At 43.7% G+C, this 25,406-nt stretch overlaps 1 protein-coding gene across 1 annotated transcript; it reads right to left on the minus strand.

Annotated features, from left to right (window-relative positions):
• Window positions 1–4,267: 4,267 nt before the first annotated feature.
• Window positions 4,268–24,495, minus strand: CDX2 (caudal type homeobox 2). Its single transcript, XM_087721241.1, has 3 exons — window positions 23,616–24,495; window positions 12,243–12,388; window positions 4,268–4,959 (listed from the first exon to the last, which is right to left on the minus strand). Exons 1-3 carry the CDS (start codon window positions 24,112–24,114, stop codon window positions 4,759–4,761), a joined length of 846 nt encoding a protein of 281 aa, XP_087577367.1. The 5' UTR covers window positions 24,115–24,495; the 3' UTR covers window positions 4,268–4,758.
• Window positions 24,496–25,406: the final 911 nt, after the last annotated feature.

Consider the following 25,406-nt stretch of genomic DNA (forward strand, 5'->3'; position numbering starts at 1 on the left):
AGGTTTCCTTCATACAAGAATAGTGCTAGTCGTTCCCGGCTCTAGGGGGCGGTGCTCATCTCCATTTCAAAGCCAAAGAGCCAGTGCTGTCCAAAGACATTTCCGTGGTCATGTGGCCATGCTTTCAATTACTAGGTTGGCAGAAGCTGGGACAAGTAACGGGAGCTCACTCCGTTACTCAGCACTAGGGATTCAAATGCCAAACTGCTGACCTTTCTGATCGACAAGCTCAACATCTTAGCCACTGAGCCACCGCATCCCTTTTTGATACAAGAATACACATATGCAATTCTAATAGAGGAAGACCTATCAGCATGTAAGTCTTAAGATAATTAACAATCTGAAATTTTAAAACAGCCAGGATGTACCTAAGCTTAACAAATCTAGCAAGTGATAGATTCATCCGTTAGTCTTCTGTGTGACTCCCCGCCCCCAAGCTAATAAAAGGACTCTGCATTTTCATATTTAAGTCACTATCCTTGTTATTGTTGTTAGAAAAGACTTTTCCAAATAAAAACAATCTCATTTTTGTGTCAAAAAAAGTGTATGCATTGATTTGTTCATGTGCATTTTTAATATTACCTCCATCTCCATCAAGATACCTGTATTTTCTTCAAAGAGTACAGCTATGCTTACTGATAAAAATAACAAACTCTTTCAAGAACATAATTAACTTAGGTTATTGTCCGAGAGAGAAAAAACACTATTTGATTAATATTTTTAAATTGCATTATTTGGATACAGTGATGTTAAATATTTCCACCCACTTTACATGGAGAAAGGAGCAGTGTGATTTCCTTGAATGAGTTTTCACTAAATCCTGCTGTTGATGTGTTCAAAAGAAAAGGAAGGCAAGTATGGATGTTTACACACTTAAACTCATTTCCAATTGTTTAAACAGCTGGAATTTGGGGGACTCGCTAGAAAGAATTTAACCTAGAGAACTTAGTTTCTCACAACTTCTAGATCTCAGACTTGCAAGGAATGAGGGTTTAGGGTTGGTTTTGGGTTTTTTTTGCAATAAACTGATACCTTAAAACTCATTTGCTAGAAATGATTTCAGTGGAAATCATGAGCTGGTTTCTATTTGGGATGTAGACAGGAAGCTGGTTTCTATTTGGGATGTAGACAGGTCTTACTCTCTATTTTCCTCTTTTCTGCCATTCATAAAGTTTCAAAAAGTAGTGTTTCCTTTTTTTCTTCCTCTCCTGGGGTCTTCCTTTTAAGTTCCATCCATTTTTCTCTAAAGCCAATTTCGCGCTAGGTGGCCTCTAGGTACATTGGGTGATAAGGACCATCACTACCTGGAAATATGGGCAGTCTTTCCCAGTTTTTAAGGCTCTTTTCTGAAAGTCATTCAAACTTTCAAAGGGACTAGTATTTAAATACCAATGAGCTATATTTTGGAAATTGCACAGGTGACCAAGAGTATGACAGCCCTATTCTGGTAGCCCATATTTAAGAGTCTTGATGACAGGAAAAAATTCCAAGCACTTGTGATTTTTCATGGAAATCACTGAAAACGTCTCACACGGTGTAGGACAGATTCCATAATGCTTTGACCACAGGAGGGACAAGTTGCTATTAGCAGATATGTCTGTTTAGCTATCTGTTCATAAAGGTAAAGGTTCCCACACACATATATGCTAGTTGTTTCCGGCTCTAATGGTGGCGCTCATCTCTGTTTCTAAGCTGAAGAGCCAGCGCTGTCCAAAGATGACTCTGTGGTCAGCCGAAGGTGCACGGAGCACTGTTACCTTCCCATCAAAGTGATCCCTATTTTTCTACTTGCATTTTTTACCTGCTTTCGAACTGCTAGGTTGGCAGAAGCTGGGATAAGTAACGGGAACTCACTCTGTTACATGGCACTAGGGATTTGAACCACCGAACTGGCAACCTTTCTGATCGACAAGCTCAGCGTCTTAGCTATTGACAGTCAAATTAAGTCAACCAAGCAATGCAGTGTATGTGTAGTTCTGTGCTTCTCAGCTGTGCCCATCTGAGGCTTCATGTGAAATTCTGAGTTGGATGGAATCCAGGACTTTAGTTCCATAGTGCTTACTTACATCCCATTGACATGAATGGGTCCAAGCGAAAAGGATATGGCTTCATTTCCATAAAGTTGGCTTGAGCTCAAAGAAGTTTCCCCTGGATTGTTTGTGCTTTTCCCAGGACGAATTCTACATGCTTTATTTGAAAGTCAGCATAAATTTGTAAAATTAAAAAAGAGCACATCCTTCTAGCTCTAAGGTAAGGGTGCTTGCATATGCATTCAATACATAAATTGTTTCGTTTATTATTAATTTACATGGCTGAGTTTCCTTTTTTTTTTTAAAGGAAATCTATTTTCAAGTAAATGGATGACGATCAAGGCGAGTGGACCCTGCTGCACTTTCTTTGACCTCTGAGCTCCCAAATGACCCCCCCAAAAGATGCTAGTCAGCAGATGTGGGGATGAATGAAGAAAAGAGAAATCAATATCATTGGCAGATGCCAGTTCACCAGCATTGGGTGCCCATGAATACAAATTCATGCACCATGGATTGACAGCTTTTTGAGTTCAGTCCTGCCCGTTCCAAATCAGACAGAAACTGGCATTAAAATTTAGGGTGCAAATTTTCTTGGGTCCCCCTCTTGAAGCCCTGTAGAATGATCAAAAATTGCCTTTCTTCTTATAAATGATGTTTTTCTTATCAGAATAAACAAGAGTCCTATTCCAAACTGAGATTAAGGATTAGGGTGCTGTACCCCAGTCAGGATTCTCTAATTATGTTATATTTTAATAAGCTCCTGCAGCCAGTAGTACCAGATTCAAGAAATCTAGTTTCCTCATTTGCAACTTAAATCAGTTCCAGAATGACCTGGTGGTAACCCCAGTATTCCCCCTTCTTGAGCACAAAACATTGGCTTTCTTTGCTCAAGCCCATATGTCACAAAATCTGCTAATCGTTCAGTAAGAGAGCCAGCTTCTGCTGTGTCATCCATCACTGAATCAACGTGGGTAGATGCTGTTCTTCTTCCTTGATATTTGGGAAGGCAAATTGATGTGAGGGCTAGGCTTCAATGGCTATTGGAAGATTTTGGGTAGAGCTGCCTGTGTCTTGGGAGAAGGCAGAAAATGTCGTGACCCGACAAAAGCGCGAACGTCATAAGCGCGCCGACAAAACCGCGGCGCTAAAACCGCGATGTCAAAAGCGCGCCGACAACAGTGCGCCGACAACAGCGCGCCGACAGAAGCGCGATTTAAGTTAAGGTAAGGTTTACAGTTAGGTTTAGGATTAGGTTTAGGTTTAGGGTTAGGTTTAGGGTTACGTTACAGCGCGCTTCTGTCGGCGCGGTTTTGTCGACGCGCTTTAGGGCTAATTCGTCGCGCGGTTTTGTCGGCACGGTTTTGTCACCGCGGTTTAGTCAGGCGCACTTTTGTTGTTCGCGCATTTGTGGTGGAACTGAAAATGTATTTCAATAGCCAAAGGATGTACCCAAAAGTTCCCCAGTTCCCAAATAGAGACATTATATTTTGTTAAGCAGCCCAGGCAGGAATGAGTCAGAAGGGGATGTCAGAGACAGGGACAGGATCACAAGGATTTAAAGGATGCTCACGATCACAAGTAAGGCTCAGTGTGAATCTTACTATCAAGCTGATTCTAAAAATGTTCTCTATTGGGAAAAAAGTCATCATAAAAATAGATATTTTTTTTGTTCAAAGGTAAAGGTTCCACTCGCACATATGTGCGTAGACTCTAGGGGGCAGTGCTCATCTCCATTTCAAAGCCGAAGAGCCAGTGCTGTCTGAAGATGTTCTCCGTGGTCATGTGGCTGGCACAACTAAATGCCGAAGGCGCACCGAATGCTATGACCTTCCCACCAAAGGTGGTCACTATTTTTCTTCTTGCATTTTTATGTGCTTTCGAACTGCTAGGTTGGCAGAAGCTGGGAGAAATAATGGGAGCTCACTCCATGCTAGGGATTCGAACCCCTGAACTGCTGACCTTTCTGATCAACAAGCTCAGTGTCTTAGCCACTGAGCCACCATGTCCCTTTTTTGTTGTTGTTCATAGTGAGTTGCTAACATCAGAGATAAAGAGATGGCAGGCAGCCGGCATGAATCAGGACATGATCATCACCACTGGTTCATATGCTTGTTTTCAATAAATTACCATCCAATGACTTGTTTCAAAGCATCTCAGCAGCTTCCACCTCTTACAGTTCCCTGTCGGTTGGAAGGTGACTGGTTTTCCTTTTCAGTTTGTTTAGGATACCAGAAAAACAAAGTAAAATATGGTTTAATTTCTTCTTTTTCCCTGTTAACATTTATCATTAACCCAACACATTGGTAATTAAAAAAAACAAAACAAAACAAAAAGAATAACAAGCAGGCATTCCAGGCCCAATTCCCTGAGAAAAGGTTGGTTTTTTCCATTGCAGAGTTAAATGTCAATTATGTGATATCTATGGCAGCATCCGGGACAAGAATGAAACAAATTAAGGAAAATCAACTGCCTTCCTACCCGCTTTGACCCAGAGTATATTGGTTGCCCCGTAGTGTATTTTGTATCAATGGGCAGAACATCCCAAAGTGTGACGTTGTTCAGTGCAGTCCATCCTAGTGCAGGATATGGAGAGTCACACCACCATTACTTCATGGGGTAGTGGTTTCTCTTCCTCTTGGGCTGGCTCGTGTGTGGCCCAGCGGTCTCTTCCTCTTCTGTATGGAATGCAGAAATTCTTCAGCTACTCAGTCTTTCCTTATGAAGGCTGTCACTGTGCAACAGTTGGGGTCAAGCCAGTAACACTCAACATATCTCCACTGGGACCAGACCCAGGTGTCCCTGCCTGCATGGAGGAGACAGGACTCAGGGGTTCAGAACCACTGTGCACTCCTACAGGCTGAGATAGTTGTAACTTTTTCTTGTTGATTTTCCTTTCTTTCGCCCGCCTATTCTGAAACCAGATTTTCACCTAGGGAGGAAGACAGAGTTGGTGTCAATAATAGTGAGCTAGATATTTTCAAGTTCACAGTCTAATTTACAACCTAGAATTCCTGAGGGCCTCCCGCCCAAGTAAGTATTAACAAGAGTAGACCCATCCTTATTACTTGCCATCCAGATAAGGCTTACCTTCCATGTTACTTCTGGGGAGTAACACAGCTGAGGCGCGGCAATACACTCTGTCGCACAAATCAACTGAGAGGATATAGGTAAGTATAGCGCAGGGGCGGGCAGGCCCACCTGATCGTCAGAGCGAACCAGTTGTCTCCCCAGCTGATTGTCAGAGCTACTGATTTGCCTGAACCTTTCTGAACCGGCTGAATCCCACCCCTGAGACAAGGTCAGTGAGATTGCACCAACTCTCAGGGCAGAGATTCAAGGTCAGCTTGGATGGATTGTACTGAAGTCTGTGAGTCTGAGCACAAAGATGACTTTATCCACACAACCCTCCTATGCCAATGTACCTATAGAGTACAACAGGATTTACTCTGAGTAAACATACAGAAAGGATTGGATTAGAATAGCAAAGGTCTCCCTCCTACTCTCTTTTTAGTGGAGATTTGCAGAAAGAGGGTAGACTTGTAATAAATTCCAGAGAATCTAAGTAGAAAGATTGCTTATTTTTAGAAGGAAGGAGAGACCGTCTTGTTTTCTTTTGGGAAACAAATATATCCATTTTGTTATAACATTAGAATCAGATTATTTTTTGTCTATTATGTGTAAAGTATCTCCACTTCTCAATCTGGCCAGCCTTAAGACAATGTTGCTCAACCCTGGTAGATTTAAGATGTCTGAACTGCAACTCCCAGAATTCCCAGATGCTTGGCCCCTCCCATAAGACATAAAAGAGGAGCAAAGGGAGGCACGTGAGCCTTTGCCGGAAGCAATTAGTTCTAGTCTGTTCAAGCATTGAGACATCCTGTTTGACTCTGTGTTACTGTTTGGTCTTGCAAAACTAATTGGCAATTAGGTCTCTGACAGCATTTTGAGGGAGAGAAAGGTGGGTGCTTGTCAACATTACCCTGAAAGACTTTGGCAACTCAGCAGACATCTGTCAGACTCTTTAAAGACTGTTTGTGAAACATTATGGGCTGTGAATGACCATAATTCACAGCCTTTAAATAAAAGAGGTTTTTTGGGACTAAGATTGTGATTTATGCTTTCTCAGGGAGCCTAGGTCAGAACACAACCAAAGCTGGGGTTTAAAGCTCTACACTACTACACAACAGATCAAAATGCTTCCAGGATCCACTGACACGTGAAATATTTTTTTGTCCAGTCTTCAACTACATCCATGCCCCTGTCTAATAGAGTTGGGAGCCTGTCTTATTTGCAGGAAAAAGCTTTTGTAGGGTTAAGACTGAACGTAGTGTGCGTTGAGCATTAAATTTGAATTCAGAAAGGTTTCTTTGCAGTTGTGATTGTATCAAAGTAGAAAGCTGGGGCATTTTTGTGTTTTTCAGAGCAAGAAAGGAAAGGAAACACAATTAAAATGAATTTTAGAGGATAGATTGGGGGGAAGCGTATCATTGACATATTCAAAATCCAACAATGGCAAGTTGCAAAATCTAGGACACATTAGAGACTGATTTTTTTTAAATATTCACCAAAACACCTGCAAGCGGGGTGGGCTGGGGGGGGGAGGGAGGAGAAAGCAAAGCTACTAGTCATGTGGGAAATGACTCAGAACAAATGCACCTCCAGGAATGCCAAGGACACCTGGAGCAGGGGTGGTGCTCAGAAGTTAGAAATACAAGTCTTTGAAAATGAAGGGGTGTGTGTGTGTGTTTTGCAATAACAACTAAGCAAGCAAAGGGTATGCTAAGATGTCTTCACTGATAACTAAGGGGATAAACAAAATCTGGCAGTGTTGGTATATAAAGGTGGCAAATAATCGACTTGTGTACAATAGTTACACATGCACGCTTGGATTTAAGCCTCCTCAAATCTAAATGCAAACATTTAGGAATGCCTTGATTCCATGGAGATCAAAGGAACCGTAAGCCCATCCCCATCCAGTAAGATCTTTCCTCCTGATATTTAGTACCTGGGAGAATTCAGAATACTTTGCATGCATTTTCTAAAAATGATCCTGATTTCCCCACCACCACCTCTTTTTAAAAAAAATATGTACCCCTGTTACCGATGGGAAGATCAGAGGGATAATAGCTTAGCCCACTCTGTTATGAGAAAATTGAACTAGGAATTTTCTGGCTTACTGCTCATTTACCTTTACATTATTACGCTACCATGTATCATGCCCTCAGCGCTCTTGATGTAATATGGAAGTAAACGCCTCTTCTGGTAATATACGGAGCATAACTTCATGGCCCTGACTTCACAGGGCCAATCTTCACTCTTCTGAGATGGCAGGAAAAGCAGCCAAGAGGAAAGATCTTGGCATGAAATGAGGAGGAAGGACAGACACAATCTTTAAAAGAATTTCATGTGCCCATGGTGCACTTAAGTTTTGATCCACACAGGTTTTTTAAAAGTTTGAGTCCAAGTGACCAATAGCATCAATAGGAAATAGAGTAATAGGAAATAGATAAAAGATTATAAGACACAGATTCTCAAACATTGCGTGCAAAGCGAAGAGATTTACTAATCACTGGAATTTATTTATTTGTTAAATTTATATGCCGTCCTTACTGATCAGATCAGTGGTGGGTTGCTAACCAGTTTACTACAGGTTCACTCATGCTCGCACACTAGCACGCGCAGAAGCATCTGGGCGTGTGGGCGGAGCCTCCCATAGCCGCCACTACTGGTTCGCCTGAACCGGGCCGAACCAGGAGTAACCCACCTCTGTATCAGATGACTCTGGAATGCTTACAAACAGTAAAAGGATAAATATAGAAACAATTAAAATTACAAGTATAATTGCGCTATATAAAAACTACGTTAAGTCTTCATATAATCACCCGGCAATGAAATGAATGGGTGGTGTATAAATGTAATAATATCTATCTATCTATCTATCTATCTATCTATCTATCTATCTATCTATCTATCTATCTATCTATCTATCTATCTATCATCTATCTATCTATCTATCTATCTATCTATCTATCTATCTATCTATCTATCTATCTATCTAAATGCCAACACTGGGTTATCAGCTAGTAAATAATAAACTATGCAAGTCTTCAATCCATGCATTTTGATGCTTCAGATACAAGAGATACAAGCAGGCATGGTGCATTTACTATATGCATATTTTCTATATTTAGTTTAGAAAACAAAGATATTTATGATTTGGGAGGAACTCGCAGGTTTTTCCTTGCTCCGCCTTCTCAGGAATACCAATACCAACTTCCTCAATGTCAACACCTGACCCAGAAAAGAATGACACAATTGGATAGGGGCAACACAACAGCACCGAAGAAAGGTGATTTAACAGAGTGTGCATCCTTATTTCTAAATTTCACATGGTATTAAAATAATGCTTAGGATCATCCAAGAGAGCCCTTCATGTAAAGAGAAAGGACTGATATTCAAACTGGCTTTAGAAAATGTAAGAAATGAGAGATGCGGTTGCTGATACAAGCTGGGTAAATTGAGAAGGCCAAACAATATAAAAACGAAACCACTTTGTATTTTAGTAACTTTCCAAAGGCCCTTGATTGTCCTGACCACGTCAAGCTGTAAAATGACTATAAGGAAATTAGGAATCCCATTGTCCTCAGAGAAAACCTATCCACAGGACAAAAAGCCACACCCAAGCAGACGAAAGTAAAATAGTCTGGCTCATTAGTGGGATTCAAATTTTTTTACTACAGTTTTGTAGGCGTGGCTTGGTGGGCGTGGTTTGGTGGGCATGGCAGGGGAAGGATACTGTAAAATCCCCATTCACTCCCGATCAGCTGGGACTCGGGAAGCAGAGAATACATGGGGGTGAAGTCACTCAGAGATGGTATTTCCCGGTTCTCCAAACTACTCAAAATGTACGCTACCAATTCTCCAGAACTGGTCAGAACCTGTTGAATCAGAGGTCTGGCTCTAAGTAGGCAAGGTACTCCATCCTTTGACGTACGACCACAATTGAGCCCCAGATTTCTGTGGCTAAGTGAGACATTTGTTAAGTGAGTTTTGCCCCATATTACGACCTTTCTTGGCCCATATTATGACCTAGTTGTTAAGTGAATCATCACAGCGGTTAAGTTAGCAAGGTGGCTGTTAGGCGAATCTGGGTTCCCCATTGGCTTTGTTTGTCAGAAGGTTGCAAAAGGGGATCCCATGACCCCGGGAGACTGCAACGGTTATAAATACGAGTCACTTGCCAAGCACCCGAATTTTGATCACGTGACCATGGGGATGCTGCAACAGTCATAAGTGTGAAAAACAGTCAGAAGTCACTTTTTTCATTGCTGTTGGAGCTTCGAAAGGCCACTAAATGAACTGTTGTAAATTGAAGACTTATGCTTGTCCCTTATATAAATGTAGGGCGGCTAGAAGAAGATGAATGTGGTTTAAACGTGGAGGAAGAAACAACAATAATCTTCACTATGTCGAATCACTAAAAATGTAAATGATCTGCAAGCTCTTGTAAATGGGACTACAATTAAATAGAATGAAAGATCAAACTAATGACTAAAGGTACAACAACCAACTGACAGTGAAACAGTATATAGAATCTGCATGTTGGAATCAACTATCAACAGTACAATAACTCGTGACCCGTCAAAAGCGCGTTCCACAAAAGCGCGGTCGACGAAATCGCGTATGTGACGTCATCATAACGCGACGAAAAAGAGGGTTAAACGATGATGTTGGAGAATACTCTTGAGAATACCATGGACAGCCAAGAAGCAAACATGTGGGTCATAGAACAAACCATTCCAAAGTGCTCTCTCAAATGACACTTGGCAAACGACCAGTCTCTTGTTATAATTGGGGAACTCTCTTGAGAAGTATATAAGGCATGCTGGGAAAGGAGAAAGGAAGGAGAAGAAGCAGATGATCAGCAGTAAGGTGGATGAGTCAATTACATTGGTAATTGGTACAGTATTGGAACACCTGAAGGGGCAGGTAGGGACAGATAATCCCGGAAAAGATCCATCTACTGTAGGTTAAGAGTCAACACCAAACTTGATGACAGATCATCCATCCATCCATCCATCCATCCATCCGTATTAGGTTTTATTAACCTTCCTATATCTTCTTCTTACGTCACAATTCAAGTCCTAGTATAAGCTGAAGAAAACCTAGTTAATACAAATAAGTTATTCCCTGGTAAAAACAAAGTCAAAAATAAAGGCTGAGACAATGACAAGTATTATTATTGCTCTAAATGACAGGGATTTCTTCCCCGCTTTTTGATGTTCTTCCCCTGAATCCACATCTGTTGAAAAGAACGTGGTATTGCCAACAATGGCTCTGAACTAATGAAGAATTGATTCTGCATACATTTAAAAGGACATCTGTATCAACTGTCTCCATTTGAATCAACCTGATAGCTGCAACAGATTCTGGGTTGTGGCTTGTAAACTTTTGATTAAAATATCCAAATCATTGGTTGTTAAATTTCTTTGACCTGAATCTATATAAAAGCTTGAAAGTTGCAAACCTTGAAGCTCTTCAAATAAATACCCAATATTGTACCTTAGAAATTCATAGCTGGATGCTGCACGTAATATTCTTTTGGTATCCAGGGACAGGATGATGCAACAAGTGTAGGGACACACATTTTGGGGCATGGAGGTCTTTGAGGTGTTTTGGGAAAAGATTAGGGTCCCACCATCCTCTTTTCATTAGATTAAGATTATATTCTAATTTTTTTAAATATTTATCATAGCAGGAACCAGTGTATAGTGATTGAAAGTGGCTTTACGAATTACAGCTATGGAGTTTGGGAGTCCATTGTAGCCCATTCCTCTTCCAGGTTAGGCGTAGGGGTTACTTACTAACTTACTTAACTTACTCTTAAAACCATTTCTTTTGCTTGAATAATGAGTTTGAAATGAATTACTGGACACATGGTGCTAAACTGTATTGAGTGAAGCAAGGATTGAAAAGAATCAGGTGCAAATCCTTAGCTATGAAATTGGTTAGATCAGGGGTGGGCAACCTGCGGCTCTGGAGCCATATGTGGCTCTTTCATCCCTCTGCTGCAGCTCCCTGACACGCGCCACAATTTTGAGAGTTGGGGGGGGAGCACGGCACGCCAGGAGGAGACTCTATGGCAAGGGGCAGGTTTTCCAAGTGACTCCACAATTGATAGTGCTTTCGGTTAGGACAGGTAAAGGAAAAAGGATGCTGCGCTAGGAGGAGACTCTAAGGAGAGGAGTCAGCTCCAGAATTGAATGGGGGGCTTCCAGTTAGGACTTTTGTGGCTCTTTGAGTATTTAAGGTTGCCGACCCCTGGGTTAGATCAATATCCCCTCCCTGAAGCTCTTCAACACACCAGGAAAGTGCTAGATTAAGAAAGATGCATTAGATAAACTTGGTCTTTTTATTAATGTGTCATAGCCCAACTTTTGGTATTGTGGCAATGAAATGGGAGAGTTTTGCACACAACCTTTACATTCTGGGCAAAGACAGAATTTGAAAGATAAATGGCCTCTACATCACCTATCTCCATCACAAGATTTAAGGCTACTCTTAGTAACTGGTTGAAATTAGAGACAAAACAAGATTTTCACAGATAAAAAAACCCAGACTTTTTATAATGAAGCTTTATTTATGAGTAAGTTAACATGTTTTTCAGCACCTAGAGGTCAACAGGTTAGGAAGGCTGTTTAAATCCAAGCACTAGTTCATTGTACAAGAATAAGCCTAGCTTTTCCACTTAAGAGCATGCTCTACAAATGCAACCAATTATCCTGGGTCTCTGACAAATATTCCTGCGTGATAAACCTGTTTGATTTTATAGGAAGGACAAAAGCTCAGTAGCAGAGCACTTACTTTGCATAAGAAATGCATTCTTGAAATTTCCACCACAGGCTGGATAGAACTGGTTTCCCAAATTCTGGACAACTGTCTATCATTCTACAGTGACTCTGAGTAAATTAAGGTGGTATTTTTCCCATTCTTAAAAGACAGTTTGTTTCATACTGAAAATTTGTTTACATATTCTTAAAAGGCAGGGTGGCTTGTTTAACACAAACACTTTGGAGTGTTATGTTTTATTAGTCACTGTGTGCATTTATCGCTGTAAACAAAAGTCAGATCAGGAAGGTTTTCTGGAAGGAGGGAGGGAGGTTAAATGCAGAGTGGGGAAGCTTGGAAACATTACACAGAGCAAAGTCTTACTTGTCTCTCTGACAATCCCAGTGTGGCTGCTAGCTCAGCTTTTCTCCGAATGGTGATGTAACGGCTATAGTGAAACTCTTTCTCCAATTCAAGGCGCTGGTGATCTGTGTAGACCACACGGTACTTGTCTTTCGTCCTGGTTTTCACTGGGGAAAAAAGGGATGAGTTAAAAAAAAAAGCACACTGGCAGCATCGTACTTAAATGCCCACTTCTGAAATTATATATAACCAAAGCATAGGCTGTTCATAAAATGCCAACTAGCTTCCAGCAATGAAGAGTTTCTGAACACAGTGGGAAAAGGAAAAAAATCTCCTTTAGAATATGATCAAATTCCAAATAAGATTTAGATCTTTCCTCCCAGTTTCCAAAATTCAGCTGTTAATTATTTTCACCACTTCCCACTCGAACAAGTTATAGAAGGATTCTCCTTTAAAAAAAAAAACAGTTTAATCTTACTAAACCCTTAAATGTCTGGCTCAAAGAGGAAGTGATTTTCAAACAATGAGTGCTTGTAAAAAGCAAGCAGCTGCAGGATTTATGGCCACCAAACCAAACACATCCACACAAGCCAATGTGTTGGAGGGTGGGTTGCACTTTGATTTGTGGGTGTATATTGTAACTGGGCCTGTTATGATCAGTGCTTAGAATTAAAAGCAATTTATCCTTGAAAATGTACTTAGGAAATCCGCTTTCAGCATGGATGAAATACACAATGCAGACCTAACAAATAAGCACTTTTAAGCAACTCTGAGTGCAAGGAAAGAGACTTATGGTAAGCACATGTTAGTTCATTTACAAGATATCCTTGAGGCATAAGACCTACTGAAATGAGTTGCACATGGGAGCTTGACAATTCATTTCAACGGAGCTTGTGCAAAATCCTACTAAATTATATTTGTGGTGTAGAATATGTCATATAATATATCATATACAATCATTCAAAATTATATCAATCTACATTAACACTTTTTTTCAAGGTAGAATGAAGAACTAAGAGATTCAGAAAGATTCCCCTCCAATAACATTAGTTTTTGTATACATTTCTAAGTTCTGATTTTCCAAATAAAGAATGACAACTTTAATTACCGTACATGCATGGATAAATACAGTGTTAGCCAAATAAAATGACTTTTAGGGTGAAGATGGTCATCTTCAAATCACCTTTGATCTGGCAAGCTGTGAGTTTGATTAGTTTAACAAGCTATATTTGACAGGAACTCCTGTGCAGGAACTCCAGTTAGATGAGAACACAGATGAGAAATTATCAGCTTTGAAATAGGAATCTGGAAGCATGCCATCCCTTTTGGGGATGACATCCAGTTATCTAGGTTTGCCTTGGAGTCACCATTTTTCTTTAATCTTGAAGCAAAATGAATTTGCAATTATTCCTATTCTGTGTGTTTATTCTTATGGAGGCTTGGATTAGTAAATCCAGCCCCAAAGATTGTTCAGCTTGCCCAGAAAAAATATATTATTTGAAAGATGTTTTCTAAGTATAATAGTAGTAGAAGTCAGGATGAAATAAAATGATGGATGGCGCTATTCATATCAATGATCATAAAATCTTCACTTCTTTCTAATCATTATCGCTGGGGGTATCCACGCCACTCACAAAATCTACGATCTACCTCTCAGGTGGTGTATCGAGCTGCTCTTAAAGAACATAAAATATTTCATTTCGATGTTGTCACTTAAAGACGTGGCCCCAAGAAGCCATTTCAGTTCACAGGAAGAACCCAAGAAGATCAGGAAATCAAAACGGGAATGTGGGACAAGTTGGAAATCCTTGCTAGAAGTTCCTTTCTCAACCTGCTGATCCAGCAATTTGAACTTCATGGGTTTTGACAACACCAGCAGCGGTTACCCTAAGAGAGTTTTCCATTAATCATTTTTTCCACTCTCCCTTTGCATTGGACTGTTGAGTCTAAAATCCTTCCTGGCTTTTTAAAAAAGAAACAAAACCGGCTGAGATCCTTTGGAGAGGCCAACTAGTCAATCCGGAAGCTTTGCGGGCTTTATTCTTTTTAACTCCCTCTAAGGCCGGTTTAAGAAGAGATTTTCCGAGAGGAAAGGAAGGAATCGAGGGATGGTGACCCAGTGCCAGCCCCTGCTTTCCCCCGGCTAACTCCCCACCGCGGCCCCGAGAGTCCTGTCTTCTTTTGGGGTCCCCGCTATCTCTTGCAGTGGGTTTCTTTCTTTCCCCCTTGGTTTCCGCCTCCCCGCCCAGCCAGGATCAGAGGGCCCGCCCGGGAGGCCCTGTCGGTTCAGGCCGAGACTGGCTCGACTAGGCCAATAAAGCCAGGCCTCAAAGCGCCGCTGCTGCAATCCCGCCGAGCCGAGCGGGCGCCCCGGGAGGGGGACCGGCGGCCGACGCAGCGCCTAGGAGCCCCGAGCTCCGTCTGAGCAAAGCGCCGGCTCCCCGCATCGCCTCCCGCCTGGTTTTTTTTTCTTCATTTGTGGGGGGGGGGCGGTATGCATCGCCTAGGAAGAGTTGGGGGCGATTTCTGTTTCTAAGAAGAACGTCTGAATCGGCACTGTTTTCTACCCAGTCGAATTACAGAGGGGGGGGGGGGGTTGGTCCGCATTTTTAGGAAAAGAGGGCGAAAGGCAATTGCACCGCCTCTCTCCAGGATATAATGCAGGATTTAAAATAGTTGGCTATTTGTCACTCAAGACTCAACCTTAATAAAGGTTTCTCAAAATGGACCCCATGGGTTGTGTGATTGTTTTGGTTTCCACCTGCTCTGTTTGCTGAGCTCTTGACTTATAATAATTATTATAATTATAATATTATATTATAATAAATTATAATATGCAATGAGGAATCATGTAATGAAAAGGGGGAAATTGAAGTCCTGTTAGTCAAGTTCCCCTTTTAGCCACATTGTCTGAAAATGAGGGATTAAGGAGATGATCCCAAAATGTGATCTCCACTTCCTGATATTTAAACCATAAAAAGGGGATTGGGAGTGGGGTGGAATCGCCTGGTCTATTTTTTTTCCCTTTCTCTCTCCTTTCATACACACTGTATGTATACATTTTCTATTTGAGTAGTTTCTCAAACATTGTAGTAACAGAATTTTTTTAATCTATGGAAGAACTCTAAATATGGGCAAATCATACTTCCTCACACCACAGAAAAACTTTAGTCCTTGCACATTTTTTAGATGGTGTACAGTACATAACGGTGATGGGGTCATTGTAATATTGATATTAAAACAATGGAGGAATGATGGGACCTATAACAATACTGTACATTTATAAAAATCATGAGATGCCTTTGGCACTTGATCTGTCTTGTAGAAGAGTTTGGGAAAACAAATGATTTCTGACTACTTAAAAATATATGTTGCTACTTTTGCATTTACATGCTTTCTTTTTCTTAAAACAAATAATGGTTATTGTGTGTTTTAAATAGTTGTACATAACAAGCCCCAATTGAACAGAAAGTATTATTTTTCACTGATGGTGGGAAGAGATTCTTAGCTTTGGGATATTTTGTAGGACAGAGCATGGAAAAAGGGGTGTCAGAATATGACTTGATCTGGACTTCAAGTCCCATCTTGGAGAGTTGGGCAGGCTAGAAGCTGTTGAGGGAGATTCAAATCAGTCCATTTCTGGAAGATCAGAATTTTGCTTTAACAAGATGGATAAAAAGATAAAGATATAAAACCATCCAGACCAGGAGAGGAAGGAAATCAACTGGATCACAGAGTGAATCCAAAAGGAACTAACTTTGTTAGGATTTCTCAAACACTGAAGATAAAAACAAAATTCTAGGAATCTCTTCTGGAATGGATTGTGGTATGTATGTGTTTACACTTAAAAGCAAACAGTCCATTTTACAGGGATTCCTTTTTTTTAAGCACAATCCTATGAATGCCTAACGAGAAATAAATTTCAAATGGATGAGGTGAGTTTTTATTATAAAAGAAAATAGGTCTTGCAGTTGTTTTCTTTTGGTTTGTTTGATTATGCAAAACTGAAGCTGACTAAATGTTTCACTTTAAAAGATAAAATATTTCAAAACTATGTATATTATAACCACTACAACAACCACAAAAACAAAATTTGAGATGCACACAAAATACAATGTTCATACCTTTGATTGCAGCAAGGATGTGTGTGTGTGTGTGTGTATCTTGTTTGGATATATGAGTATATGCTCATGATATGCATTTATGCACATGCTATTCAATATGATGCTATTGGGTTTTACGACCCTTAAGGAGAACCACTATATGTTTTGTAGCGGATGACCCCATAAAAATCAAGCAGTTTTATTGGAGCAGAAATCTGAAGGGAAGGGATCCCTTTCCCTGCTGATCTGCCAGGGAGAGGGATTTTTTTATCGAACCAGAAGCTGCCCTCTACATTCACAGCAACCCCTCCCCACTTTTTCTTTGCCCAAAACAAAGGAGAGGCAGGTCTGGAAAGGGCATGATATATTTCAGTATTGACTGTGAAAGTCTGCCTTCTGCCTTCTTCCATTCTCTTCTTTTCCGGGGAGGGAAAAGTAGAGAACAATGGTGAGGAAAGGTGTAGATCAAAGCAAGATGAGCTTCCACCCCCAATAGTGAAGGATCGGGGGTGGGTGGGGGTGTCTGCCCAGGAGGAAAGTCCGGGCTCCAAGCAGCGCCACTGTTATCATCACAAAGGATGCCCGGACCTCCCCCCAGCCATCTTTTGTGTAGCATCTTCCATCACTACTGTCCTACGTGCACTTGCTATATAGGGTGAATCCTACCAATCCATATAAAGGGGAATAATAGAGAGCCTGTAACCAGGCTGCTAAATCACATTTGCCTTCTTTCCATGATCCAGCTCTCCTTCATCCGAGAAGAAAACCACATCCAGTTAAACGGAAACAATACTCATTCCCATTTTGCCAGGGGACACCATAGGTTTTAGAAGGGAAGACATCCCAGTTTAGCCTGGGAACTCCCTACCATCGCCACCAGGACTGGGGAGAGGAAGAAAGGGAGAAAGGCCTGGGAGTTAGAGAAAGTGAATTACAATTACAATGCTTTTTGATTAAGTTCAGCAATGCCTTTCAAAGGTGCAAAGTTGATTAAGGAATGAACAAGAGGGAAAGTGCCCAAGTCAGATGATCGCTTGCTAATGAGAATCGGGTTTAGGGAAGAATCTCTAATGCAGCAGGTAGGCCCAGAAATCTTCTGGCTCTAGGCAAAACCGACTAAGGGACTTCCATTTCCTGGAAGGGAAATAAATCCAGAAGAATAAAATAGGCAACTGGGAATAAATAAATAAATAAATAAATAAATAAATAAATAAATAAATAAATAAATAAATAAATAAATAAATAAATAAATAAATAAATAAATAAATAAATAAATAAATAAATAAAGAAGGAAGGAAGGAAGGAAGGAAGGAAGGAAGGAAGGAAGGAAAAGAAAGAAAGAAAGAAGGAAGGAAGAAGGAAGGAAGGAAAAGAAAGAAAGAAGGAAGGAAGAAGGAAGGAAGGAAAAGAAAGAAAAAAGAAGGAAGGAAGGAAGAAAAAGAAAGAAAGAAAGAAAGAAAGAAAGAAAGAAAGAAAGAAAGAAAGAAAGAAAGAAAGAAAGAAAGAAAGAAAAGGAAGAAAAAAGTAATCCAGAAACAAGAACCAGTTCCTGGACTCAAGCACCCCCAGGACTGCAATCAGAGGAAACAAGAGACAAGCGAGAGGTTTCACCAGCAAGGGCGGAGAAAGGTAAGGCGTCTTTGTGAGCCAGATCCTCAGCTGGGAAAGCGGACAGACGGGAGACGTTCCTATCCCAGCGGCTTTGAAGAGCTCTCTTGTGTTCCTTCTCCAAGGATCGGAGTAGGAACAAGGAGAGTTTAAAAAGCAAGGAGCAACAGCAGGACTGGCAGCAGGGCGCCCTGCCAGATGTAAAAGCAGCGAGCAGCCGGAGCAACGAGGAGAATCTAAAGGCATGCAACGCAGCGTGTCAGAAACCAATAGAAAGCTAAGCGCGCAGTCACCGATGATTTATTGGACTGTAATTGGTTATAAAAAATCTTTTAAGTGGCTGTAACCAGGCCTCCAGGCTTCTCTTCCCCTGAAGTCCGACATCAGCTCTACCGCAGCTCGGACAATCGCCCTGAAGCAGCCTTTCCTTGCCCGGGTGGGGTGAGGTGTCCACTAGGACCCCTTCCGTATAACCCAAGCTTTCATTCACTTGAGCTGTATGCCAGGGCCCTGAAAAAGAGGTTGGCACAGACCTTCTTTTGGCCAACAGATAGTTTGGGGTTTTGCCCTCCACACGCCAACTTTTATTTACAGGAAAGATAGAATTTGATGAAAGAATATCCCGGCAATTGGGATTGGACCCTTCTCCCCCCCCACCAGCAAAAGTGCGTATAGTCAAGGCTATGGTTTTCCCAGTTGCGATGTATGGGTGTGAAAGTTGGACCATAAGAAAGGCTGAGCGCCAAAGAATGGAGGCCTTTGAACTCTGGTGTTGGTGAAGACTCCTGCGAGTCCCTTGGACTGCAAGGCGGTCAAACCGATCAGTCTTGGAGGAGATCAACCCTGACTGCTCTTTAGAAGGCCAGATCCTGAAGATGAAACTCAAATACTTTGGCCACCTAATGAGAAGGAAGGACTCACTGGAGAAGAGCCTAATGCTGGGAAAGACTGAGGGCAAAAGAAGAAGAGGACGACAGAGAATGAAGTCGCTGGATGGAGTCACTGAAATGGACTCCAGGGGATGGTAGAGGACAGGAAGGCCTGGAGGAACGTTGTCCATGGGGTCAGATACGACTTCGCAACTAACAACAACAATCCTGCCAAGGTGGATAGAACCAAAGCTTCCCAGTTGTGCTGGATTATAACCCACGCACCCACCCCAATCCGGTGGCCACGGGTGACGAATACCATGGCCAAGCAAGAACGAGAGGAACTCTGAGCTACTTGAGGGCACTTCGCCCAGGCTGGGAAAGTTCTCCGGCTCCTTTGGCCCTTGCATCTCGGGGAAATTCCTGCGCGCAAACGTCACGGGTGTTTCATCTTCTAGGAAAAGCAGCCGAAGCCCACCCGTTTTGGGGGGAGTTCTTTCAGCGGATGCTGGTATTGGCTTCACCTTCAGATAGGCTCTGGGGGAAAGTCGAAGTTTTCCCTTTCTTGGCAGCCAAAGGAGGAAAAAGTCGCCAGAGTCTGGGAAACGGTGGAGTTCCCTTAATCCTTGCCTTCGCACCAATTTCTACATTGCAGGCCTTCAACTTTTCCGAAAGAGTAGGCTCCACATTTTACATTTATATTTCTCTAGTTAAATGCTTAAGAGGGCTGGATTAAAGTGGCGTCTTGATCGCCTGCCTCCACTCAAAACTTTTTTTATCCCTCACCCCCAGAATATGCATGAACCTTCTATTCGAGCAATTCTGCCTATCCCTCGTGTGCGCGTTTGTGTCTGCGTTTGCCTGCACACGCATCCATACATAACATACAAGGGCAGAAGATCAACCCGAGCTCATTGGAACTATGTACAGTAACTGATTTTCCCAGTCTCGGCGCTTTAAAAAAAATGCATTGATAGGGCTAAATGCTGTGGATTTTCAAGGAATCTTCTCCTTAAACATGGCTCGAGGTTTACGCAAAAGAATTGGACGTAAACCGGCTCCAGCTTCACTGGAATCCGGATTTTAGACATGGATACTGTCATTAATATTAAATCTGCATTGGACTGCCGGAAAAACAATTCCTCACCTTCCAATTCTGATTTGAATTCCTCTCTGAGCAAGTCGCGTGGAGATTTCCGACCCTAGCTTGGCAGCCAATGTTGCTTGGTTCTGTGCATGCGGGTTTAGTATCTTTTAATACCGAAAACGGAAGGCGAGCTCGGAATATTTATCCCCGTACCCACAAGAATTTAGCTCTAGCCCTAGACCAGTTCTAGAATCGTTCAAAGGCCTTTCTAGGTAAAGGTAAAGCTGCGCCTCGTATATATATATATTATTTGACAGTGTTGTGGGAATTAGATGTTAAGCAGAGCAAGGGGAGAAAAGCTTCCTGGGAGGTCCATAAATCGTTCCCGACTCTAGGGAACTTACTCACTAGTTCTCTCTCTAGTTACCCACTGCGAAAAGCACATCTGGAGAAGTCGGGGCGGAACAATTCAGATGAAGCGGGGGTCTCTGAAAATGGTTTCGCGTGTTTCCGTGGCAAGCCCCGGGGGTGGTCCTCAGTGGCTCTCTAGCTGCCCCCAGGTGAGAAAACGTTTAGGCCCGTCCTGCTCCAGGGTTTGATCCTTGCTCCCGGAAGTATCACAGGCGCTGTCTATCCAAACTCTCGACAGATTGCCAGGTTGTGGGCAGCCCTGCTTGAACCCCCGTACCGATGTTTCTTTCGGGCTTGTTCAGCCTGCTCCCACCCCGTCACCTCCCGTCACTTCTGGACTATATAACCTGCGAAACTGCACAGATCCACCCCCGCCACCCCCACCACCCGCGGCCTGGATCTATAGTCCGGGACCTCGAGCGACAAACGACAATGCACTTGAAAAAAGAAAGCGAATTTCTAGGGGAGCCTGCTAAGATTCCCCGAGTTTTGCTTAGGTGCTTGGGAAGAATGGCTAACCGTCTAACGCGATTGTTGAGGAATGGTAACAGTTTGAGTTCTTGGAATGCTTCGTTGAAATGATAAAAACGTCCTGGACGCCCCTGCAGATACCCCGAGAGGGGGATGAGATGGAGATGAAAGGAATCCTTCGTTCTTGACTCTATCGAAGCCGAAGTGCCCGGAAGAGGTTCTCTTCCTTGGCACGGAATAGCTTCGCTGCATCCTCGTGCAATTTTGTTAGCTTGGACAAGATGCCATCCCGATCGTTTCCCCCTGTTGTGATTGGTAATATATCTATATTTTTAGAAGGGGCTGGAAACGGCCAACCGAGTAGTCAACCATCTCCAGAGCCTCTGACGGAGCTGAAAGGGTTGGAGGAAAAGTCGGTAGATTAGGTGATGACAGCAGACTCACCCACGCTAATCCGGGGTTGTTTTTAGGCGAACTAGCTGGCGAGTTGGAGCATCAGATACAGGCAGAGTCGAAAGAGAATCTCTACCCGCTTCCCCAGCCCCCAGCCCCTCGCAAGTAATGCTCCACTGGGCCTGACCTAGGGATCCAAAGCGATTTATGGACCTCCCAGGAAGCTTTTCTCCCCTTACTCTGCTTAACATCTAATTCCCACCACCCTGTCAAATAATATACTAAGACTGTATTACTATTCTTCTTTTCCTTCCTATCTATCTCTTCCCACCGATGACTATAACCACGTTGCTTGTATCTTTCAATTTATATTGTTTTATTTATTCCCTAGTACGATTTGATAGCTTATTAGTAACCTTGACTATTACTAAGTGTTGCATCTTTTTATTCCTGATGAATGTATTTTATTCTCCTTATGTACACCGAGAGCATATGCACCCAAGACAAATTCCTTGGGTGTCCAACCACACTTGGCCAATAAAGAATTCTACTCTATTCTAGAATATCCTGGGAAAGGTGGATTGCGCTCCGATCTCCTAGATTCTGTGTTGGGAGTTTCAGTTCACAGTCAAATTCCAAACCAACTAATCAACAAACAAAACTTTCCTTTGCAGATTGCTCTCTGCCCCTCCCTCAGTCTTTGGGGGGGGGGGTAAACTTGTGGCCGATTAGAGAGCTCAGCCTAAAAACAGGGTTTGCAAAAAAAAAAAAACTGCAAAAAAAGAGAGCGAACTTTCCATTCGCCCCTCTGTGAAGCGTGCGCTGCCTTCTATGCTCAGCCACCGATCGGTATTTATCCTGGAGGAACCAGAAGCGGCTCGATTTCAGTGGGAGTGATTCCCAGGCCGGTGTGAAAAACTTCGGGAGCCACAATCGCCGTGTGAAACTTCCCGATCGAATGCCGCTCGAGGCATCGCGAGCAATAAATAGAAAGGGGGGAGAGGGGAGGGGCAGTTCCTCAGAAATAATGGTAGGATCGGGACTCTTTATAGAAGAAATAAAGCCCAAATGCCCTTTTCATAAAGGCTTCTACTAAGACTCCCGTTCCTCGCACTCATTTTATGCCAAGGCGTTTTCTTCCCCCTTCTCACCTCACCCCTCCCCCTTTTGAAATCAACGACTCCACAAAGGTCGACAGAGTATAAAAGAAACCCAGATAATGGGAAATAATTTATATCTTCAGGGAGTTCAACTGTCTTGAATGACAAAACATTCAAACATAGTGGCCGATGCCTGGAATGCTCTACCTGACTCCGTTGTTACATCCTCAAATCCCCACAGCTTCAACCTTAAGCTGCCTACCGTGGACCTCACCCCATTCTTAAGAGGTCCGTAAAGGGCGTCCAGAAGCGCACCAGCGTGCCTACCGTCCCTGTCCTACTGTCCCCATTTACTTGTACTCATTTCCTTTGTTCATGTCCATGTTTATATCTTGTACATGTTCGACAAACTAAAATTTACAAAAAAACCCCACAACAATAACAAAACACACAAACGGGAACCCTCACGAGTCTATCCGAAACTTTCAAACCTGCGTCGTAGTTTGAACGCAGCCCTTTTAGGTATGGGGGTGGGATCGAGACTACAGCCTCTTTGCTTAACCCCTCCGGAAAGAAAGAAAGAAAGAAAGAAAGAAAGAAAGAAAGAAAGAAAGAAAGAAAGAAAGAAAGAAAGAAAGAAAGAAAAAAGACAGACAGACAGACAGACAAGACAAGACAAGAGTTGCGAGGTATTTCGGCAGGGACCCTTTCTTTTAAGTAGTGGGGGGGAATGAAGGAAAGTGGGCGCTCAAAGCAAACGCGGATCCCGCCGAACTTTCCGACCTGTCTGCGGGGATGGTCAGCCTTGTCGCATCCTTGATTCCCTGCCAAGCAGGCTCCGGAGCGTTGGCTCTTTTTCCTCTTGATGAGGGAAGAACAGCGCGGCTTGTGTCGCCAAAATTAATTTGTTTTTTTTTTTAAGCGACAGACCCCGAAGCCGGTGATTCTATTATCAAACTGCCACATTAATAGAAGCGCCCGTCCCCTAACTCTGCAATCAACTCTCTCTATCCTCTCTCTCTCATACACACAAACACACACACACACACACACACACACACACACACACACACACACACACAGACCCCTAGTTGTCTTCGCCTTCCCTTTCAAATCTGGAAGTCAGAAGCGTCCCTGCCAGAGGGCCTCGGGGCTGGTGCAGAGTGCCCTTGACAAGGGGCCACTGCACGACCGAATCTTGCCACTGCTTCCCTTTCCGAGTCGAGAAGCCAAGACCATGCGGGTTCTCGGCATCCCTCTCTCTGTCTCTGTCTCTATCTGTATGTGTCTTTCAGTCTCTGTGTGTCTGTGTGTGTGTGTGTGTGTCTCACACACACCCCTTTCCGCCTTACCGGGTCCCCCCGCCGTGGGTTTCCTCATCCACTCGCAGAAGTTCCGCCGCTGGCCGCCAGGGGAAAGAGGATCCGAACCGAGCGACGGGTTGAGAGGCTGCATCAGCCCCGCAGAAGGGGGAACCCCGCAGTGGGGCGCCGGAGGTCCCTGGGAGGGGTGGTGCGGGTGCGAAAGGTAGTCTCCGGCGGGGCTGTAAGCCAAGCCGGCCGGGGTGGGTCCGTGCAGGGCGCCGGCGGTCGCCGTCCCGGAGGCGCCCGCCTGCCCATAGCCGTTCCAGTCGTCTCGCAGGGGCGCTCCGTAGGCGGCTGGCCAGGGCGACCCTGGCGATTGAGCGTTGTCCAGTCCGATCCCAGCGGGCACATGGTAGGCGCTGTAGTCCGGGTACTGCGGGGCGCCCACGAAGTTTTGCGCGGCGCTCAAGTTCAGCCCCCCCGCGTGGCGCACCGAGCCGGGGTACATGGAGGGGCTCTCTTTCTCCAGCAGGTAGCTCACGTACATGGTGGTCCGAGACGAGCGGCGCTTCTCTGCATGCTGCTGCGGGGGGAGTCTTGGAAAGCGGCGGACCGGCGATGGGGGAACAGGCTAAGCCGAGCTGGGCTGCGGCCACCCGGCCTTAAAGGGCTGCTGTTTCCTCCGGGCGCAAAGACGCTCCGCGCCGGCTCTGGAGGCTCTGGCAACCGGCACCCCCGGGAGCTGCGGAGGATGAATGATTCGTGAGGCGGCTCTCTTGGAAATGGCCAGGCCAGGCCCACGACCAGAGGCAGGTGACGTGGAGAGAGGGGGGAGGGAGGGAGGGGAAAGGAGAGTCGAGAGAGAGAGAGAAAGAGAGAGAAGCAGGCGGGCTGGCACCGGGGCCGTCTCGCTGCTCCTCGCCCCCCAAGGAAGATTTGCATTTAAAAGGATAAGCGAGAGGGCAGCGACCCGATCACAACAACATAGCCAAGCATTTATTGTTTTAAGAGCTTCCTTCTTCCATTGCAACCTGGTGCACTTTAACCTCCAATCGCAGGTTCAAAGGACTCAATCCGAAGGACTTGCAAAAGAGAAAGCAACTGGGGGGCGGCGGAGGGGAGGGGAGTGGGTCGGTTAAGGAAGGTTAGGGTGGGAATGGAAACCCAGTAAAGCGGGAGGTCTGGGAAGGATGAATGCAAGAAGGGCGCGCGCGTGAATCTGTGCGTACGTAAAGGTGGCGTTTGAATAAATAGAAAGGAAGGAAGGAAGGAAGGAAGGAAGGAAGGAAGGAAGGAAGGAAGGAAGGAGGAAAGAAAGGAAGGAAAGAAAGAAAGAAATAGGAAAGGGGGAAGGAAGGAAGAAATAGGAAAGGGAGGAAGGGAGGAAGGGAGGAAGGAAGAGGAAAAGAAGGAAGGAAGGGGAAAGAAAGGAAGTGGAAAGGAAGTAAGGAAGAGGAAAGAAAGAAAGGAAAAGGAAAGGAAGGAAGAGGAAAGGAAGGAAGAGGAAAGGAAAGAAAGAAAGGAAAAAGAAAAGGAAGAGGAAAGGAAGGAAGGAATAGGGAAGGAAGGAAAGAAGGAAGAAAAAGAAAGAAAGGAAGAAAGGAAGGAAGGAAGAAAGGAAGGAAGGAAGGAAGGAAGGAAGGAAGGAAGGAAGGAAGGAAGGAAGGAAGAAAGAAAACGAAGATATTGGGAGAGACAGAAGGAGGGAGAAAACTTCCCCAAACCCAATAACTTCTGGAAAAGAATTTGACGAGGGAACTTGACAGGCTACCTAACCCACATCTCGTTGCTTTGAAGGGAAAGTTGGCCAGCGCCTATTCTCCACTTCAAAGAGGGGCT

Source organism: Thamnophis sirtalis, unplaced genomic scaffold, assembly GCF_051295495.1.
Source record: "Thamnophis sirtalis isolate CommonGarterSnake01/CBP01778 unplaced genomic scaffold, rThaSir2_p1.2 scaffold_8, whole genome shotgun sequence".
Classification (NCBI taxonomy): domain Eukaryota; kingdom Metazoa; phylum Chordata; class Lepidosauria; order Squamata; family Natricidae; genus Thamnophis; species Thamnophis sirtalis.